The following is a 6,346-nucleotide window of genomic DNA, read 5'->3' on the forward strand; positions in this document are numbered from 1 at the left end:
AGAATACAAATGACACCATTCAGAATACAACGCTGCAGAAAGAGCAGGTTTGCCGTTTACTACTATGAATACTTTATTTCCTAACATGTGGATAATCCATTTAATACAATGTCTTCTAGTTAATTTGAAAGCAAATTAGTTTACATTATATCCACAACTGGTTCATCAAAGGCCATGGTATGTGATGTCCTCTGTGGGAAAATGCATGTAAAAGAAACCTTGCTGCTTATCGGAAAGTGTAGCATGGCAGCATCAGATTTCCTCTAAAAAAACTGTGTCAGAATGACCATATGTTCGACGTCCATTAGCCAATGATTAAAAGAAATCAATATGCTCTAGTGGCATCATTAAATAAAACAAACTTTACTTTTTAGTTTACATTATAACCTTCTTTTCTATTGATAGGAAAACAATGAAAATGTGCGTATATAGGATCCCATTCTTCTAATAAATACTAAATACATATGCTATATTGGTGTCATTAAACAAAACAAAATTAGTTTTATAGGTTAAAACATGATTTAACTAATACAAAACATTCTTAATCCTCTACTATCATCGGATTTTTATTTTAACAGGTTGAAAGTAAACAAGAATCAATTAAACAGGAGGAAGAAAAACACACACCAGAGATGAAAATACTGGAATTTGCAAAAAAAAGAACACGAGGCGAAAATGGAAAATTTAAGATTGAAGAAGGAAATACTTGAACTTAAGAAGCAGTACTGGAAAAAAAGTGTTCAACTTCAAGTTCCGTTACTTCTAATCATAGTTAAAGACCAACCGCCCAGTGACTCTGTGAACACATCAAGAACTCATTCATATGTACAATACCCTTTGATTGCATAATAATCGTCTTTGATGCTTCTATTCAGAAATTTATAAAAATGTACATGATGCTTTACTGGTTCAAATCTTTTATTTATTACAATTTTAAATGTTAAGAAAAATATTGCTGAATCATTGCCCTTCTGACAGCATTGCCACGACCATTTTGCACCCCATTGATTCTAAGTGGAGGCTGTGGATCATCAAGGTCATCATTAAAATTAGGTTCCCTTTCAGTGACAGTAATGTTATGCAACACCGCTGTGGCTACGATCACTGCTAGAGATGTACGTATGTCCTTGAAGCGGAGAGTGTATGTTAGACAAGGAAACCTGCGTTTCCAAATCCCAAACATGCATTCCACTGAGTTTCTTGTTGAACAAAGAGCTTGGTTGTATCTATTGTCGGCAGCATCTCTTGGAATGAGCAGAGGTGTCATTAGGTAAGGCAAACAGGGATATCCCGAATCACCAATCAATAATCCATCTATATCTCCATCTTCAAACTTCTGCATTAGCAAACTGTTGTCAAATATTCTATTGTCATGAACTGACCCATGCCAGTGTGCCACTATGTTCACAAATGTATGGTTAGTGTCACTTACTGCTTGGACATTGATAAAAGACCAGCCTTTTCTGTTGATAAGTCGTTGTCCGTTATCACCGTGTCCAATTATACGAATATGACTGCAATCGATAGCTCCTACACAGTTTGGAAAACCAGCAATATTTAAAAACCTTGCTTTAACACTGTCCAATTCCACGTTATTGGGGAATGCTATATAGTGTGGTCTCAATCTAGCAATGGCAATGGTCACTCGTTTGAGGACATTACATACAGTCGTCTGAGAAAGTCCATGAACGTCGGCCATAGTGAGTTGAAATCCACCTGTTGCATAAAATCGCAATGCTATTAGGACTTGCAGTTCAGATGAGACAGCATGATTTCGACGTGTTGGCTGTTCTATATCTTGCCTCACCATGTCATTTACATTCCGAACTGTATTTTTTTGTAAGGCGAAATCGCATTCTAAAACATTCTTCAGACAAACTGTCATAGGGATCGGCTCTGTCTCTGAAAACACGCTCACGTCGCATTGCACGGTCATAGTTGATGTCATGAACTCGTTGAAGATGTTGTTGTTGTCGCAACACATCCATGTTTGATGTCCCAAAATGTTGTAGTGACTGAGACCTGACACGTGGTCAAGTTAGACATGCCCTTTCGTTGTTTTAACTAAAACAGATTTTTAGGGTGTGTTAAAATATGTTTTAACTTTAAAACGCTTTTGTAAATATGGATGTGAAAACGTGTTTTTGTATCGCCGTTTTAAAGTTAGAACAGGTTTGTAAATATGAATTCTTCTTAAAACATTGTTTTATCTTTTTAAAACGTGTTTTACCGTTAAAACGCCTTTATAAATATGGGCCTTAGAGTCCAAAAATAAACTTTTAAGTGTTGGGCCGAAAAAAATCAGGTGATTTCAGCAATTTAGACGGTCTGCCAAACAAAAAATGCATTCTCTCGTGCAAACCCTTTGCTAAAATAACCCGGTTCTGCATCTCCCCTTGTCTAACTTGCCAACTTTAACTTTTATTACATTACATACATTTAAATTGAAACTGGAATAATTTTAACTTTTTTAAAGTAAATTTATCATCTGGGCCTATATATAATTAACTTGTTTTATAGAAGTAATATTTAGAAGCAAGCTACAGAAAAGTTTACGTTCATTGGGTATTATACAGTCTTCAGTGATTTAATATAACTGGAGCTGAAAGGAAAAAAAAAGTTTGTTTCATTTAACGACGCAACTAGAGCACATTGATTTTTTTTATCTTATCATCGGCTATTGGACGTCAAACATATGGTCATTCTGACACTTTTTGAGGAAACCTGCTGTCGCCCCATAGGCTATTCTTGTACGACAGACAGCAGGGGATATTTTATTTGCGCTTCCCACAGGCAGGATAGCACAAACCATGGCCTTTGTTGAACCAGTTATGGATCACTGGTCGGTGCAAGTGGTTTACGCCTACCTATTGAGCCTTGCGGAGCACTCACTCATGGTTTGGAGTCGGTATCTGGATTAAAAATCCCATGCCTCGACTGGGATCCGAACCCAGTACCTACCTGCCTGTAGACCGATGGCCTAAACCACGACGCCACCGAGGCTGGTCTTAAAGGAAGAGATCTATCTATCTTTTGGAAACTTATCTGTGAACATTAACTTTATTTTCATTTTTACATAACATTTAAATACATTTATAATTCTGGAAACTGAAACACTTCGGCTTCGTCATCCGTGGATGTCGATTATATTATCTGGACATTGTTGATATCCTTGGGACGCGGCCACAACAATATATACATACACACATACATGCACATACCATACTATACATACCATACACACATACTATACATACCACACACACACACACACACACACATACATATCATACATACATACCATACACACACACACACACACACACACGTGTAATAGTTAACCCACACTTTACGAGGTGTATCGGTGAATATTCCTACTGCTCCAATGACTTACACCCTCTAGAAACTCAATGCTGGAGCCTAGACCAAAAGGATGTATGTCAATTGCACTGGGGACATACATCCTTTTGGTCTCAAGCCTACTAGTTGCTAGTGAAGAGAGCCAAAAGGTGTAAGTGCTTAACCCAAGATAAATGCGGGATAGCTTCAAAAACCTACATACAGCCTTTGTGCACCAGATGCAGCTCACTTAGGGGCATTCATTGATACCAGTAAGTGCCAAACCCAGACTTACACCCTTTTGGTTCTGAAGCAGCGAAAAATTCTATGTATTATTCATAATTTTTGTTTGTTTTTTTGTTTTGTTTTAAATACAGGTGTAGTTAAATGAAAAGTGTAGGTGTGATACACCTACACTTTTGGAGGAAAAGTGTAGGTTATCGGTGAATACACCTACACTTTTAACAAAAAGAAACCATGACGAGACCGGAAGTAGGATACATATATATATATACACATACATAGGAGATAAAATCTTAATTTGGATTCCGACCAGAAACACATTCTAAGCAGGAAAACTCATTGCATGTGTAATTATAGAGTAGTCATTAAAAAGGCGCCATTAGTCGAAAACATGCTACCATAGCAGACAACTGAGTCTCTTTAAGAACCCTACTCAACTTACCAGATAGCGTGTCCGCCCACGCGCATTAATTCCGTGGCACGCAACCACTAGACCTTTGCAGGTGTTGCTATTAAGAGTTCGATGTGGATGATTCCGTCCTCAGACCCGTAGGATGGATTTTCAAAGTGGGGGGCTCATTTTTATGGTGGTTCTATCGTCAGGTTTCCGTATTAGCATTATAAGACATTTTAAAAAGTTAAAGTTTTGTTTTATTTAACGACGCCGCTAGAGCACATTGATTTTTTATCTTATCATCGGCTATTGGACGTCAAACATATGGTCATTCTGACACTGTTTTTAGAGGAAACCCGCTGTCGCCACATAGGCTACTCTTTTTACGACAGGCAGCAAGGGATCTTTTATTTGCGCTTCCCACAGGCAGGATAGCACAAACCATGGCCTTTGTTGAACCAGTTATGGATCACTGGTCGGTGCAAGTGGTTTACACCTACCCATTGAGCCTTGCGGAGCACTCACTCAGGGTTTGGAGTCGGTATCTCGATTAAAAATCCCATGCCTCGACTGGGATCCGAACCCAGTACCTACCAGCCTGTAGACCGATGGCCTGCCACGACGCCACCGAGGCCGGTAAAGACATTTTAAAGTCCCGAAATAAAAACTGGCGAAAAAAAAGGGGATGGGGGGGGGGGCTCAGCCAAGCCCCCTCCTCCCCGGCTCCTACGGGCCTGGTTCTGTCATTACAGGTTCACTCTTATACCGACCATTATAATACATGTATACAGAAACGGACAAATCATTATTAATATTGACAGCCAACACTGTTTGTTGATAAATATATACAGCAACACAATTTTTTCCATTAGGCTATTTCTCGCTCCAGCCAGTGCACTGTCATGTTCGGTTGAACTGCTATAAAGGCCACCTTTATTTAACAACCACGCATCAATAACGGACACTTCAAGCGCTACATTACGTATACACCACCTGCTGATAAAGTTGACTTTTGTAAGTTCTTTGTTATATAGAGATTTACAGAAGACCTAGTAAGCTAGAAGAAAATATGTATCTAATCCATATGTTAAAGCAATAAAATGTTTCAATCAATCAAATACTGAATGTATACAGTGTATACGAAATGTGATGTCATAATAAAGAAGTGGGGCGTAGCTCAGAGAGAGAGAGATAGAGAGGGGGGGGGGGGGGGGGGGTAAATGTTTATATAAATTTTAATAACTTTTTGCAATGTATTTCAATTTATTTACCTTAATGGTGTACCATTATTACAGCAGAGAAATGTAACACGGTGAATGGGTGAAGATATAATAATTAATAAAATACATCTTGAGAAACAAAAAAAAAACCCACAAACAAAAACAAATCAAATTTATTCCACGGCAAAACAAAAAGTGCCAAAGAGAATGAAAACCTCCGCGGTAATCTCTATGGCATTGCCGATTGCCGCGGGCAGTTGCAGGGTATATGTGTGTGTGTGTGTGTGTGTGTGTGTGTGTGTGTGTGTGTGTGTGTGTGAGAGAGAGAGAGAGAGAGAGAGAGAGAGAGAGAGAGAGAGAGAGAGAGAGAGAGAGAGAGAGAGAGAGAGAATTTGCAACCTCATTGCCTGATATACACATCATAAAATGATTCACACTAGACCGTTCTGATATTATTCTTATTAACTGCATTAAAACAGTATGTGAAAATGGTAAAATAAAATCTGTATGTTTTACAAGACTGCTGAAACATTAATTACCGTCAAACCCGTTCCCGCCACGCTCGCTACTCTTAGCAACAAGGGTTCTTTTATGATAGCACCATTCATATGATAGCACTTAGCTCGGTCCTAGTTATTGATCACTGGTTATAACACATGATATAACTAAAAGAGTCCAATGAGGAGGATCGATCTTTGGACCACTCGAACCGCAGTCTGACGCTCTTTCGCTGAGCTACGTTCCACTCTTCTCTATTATGACATCACAGTTCGTGGGACACTGTATACATTGAGTACTTGATTAACTGAAACATATGTTATTGCTTTAACAAATGGATTAGACACATATTTTCTTCTAACTTACTAGGTCTTCCGTAAACCTCTATATAACAAAGAATTTACAAAAAGTCAACTTTATTAGCAGGTGGTCGTTATATACAGATTAAAATAGATGCATTGGTATACGTAATGTAGCGCTTGAAGTGCCCATTATTGATGTGTGGTTGTTAAATAAAGGTGGCCTTTATAGCAGTTCGATCGAACATGACAGTCTTGTTCACACTAACATTACTTATATGGTGCTGAACATGGTACGAGGGTCATTTTATTCAACAGTGTTTTTTTACAGTGTAATATTGATTTGATATCAA

The 6,346-nt window shown here is 38.3% G+C and overlaps 1 protein-coding gene across 1 annotated transcript; it reads right to left on the minus strand.

Annotated features, from left to right (window-relative positions):
• Nucleotides 1-940: 940 nt before the first annotated feature.
• On the minus strand, nucleotides 941-1,984 carry LOC121381546 (putative nuclease HARBI1). The gene has a single exon (XM_041510878.1). It carries the CDS (start codon nucleotides 1,982-1,984, stop codon nucleotides 941-943), a length of 1,044 nt encoding a protein of 347 aa, XP_041366812.1.
• Nucleotides 1,985-6,346: the final 4,362 nt, after the last annotated feature.

The sequence above is a fragment of the Gigantopelta aegis genome, chromosome 9, assembly GCF_016097555.1.
Source record: "Gigantopelta aegis isolate Gae_Host chromosome 9, Gae_host_genome, whole genome shotgun sequence".
Classification (NCBI taxonomy): Eukaryota; Metazoa; Mollusca; class Gastropoda; order Neomphalida; family Peltospiridae; genus Gigantopelta; species Gigantopelta aegis.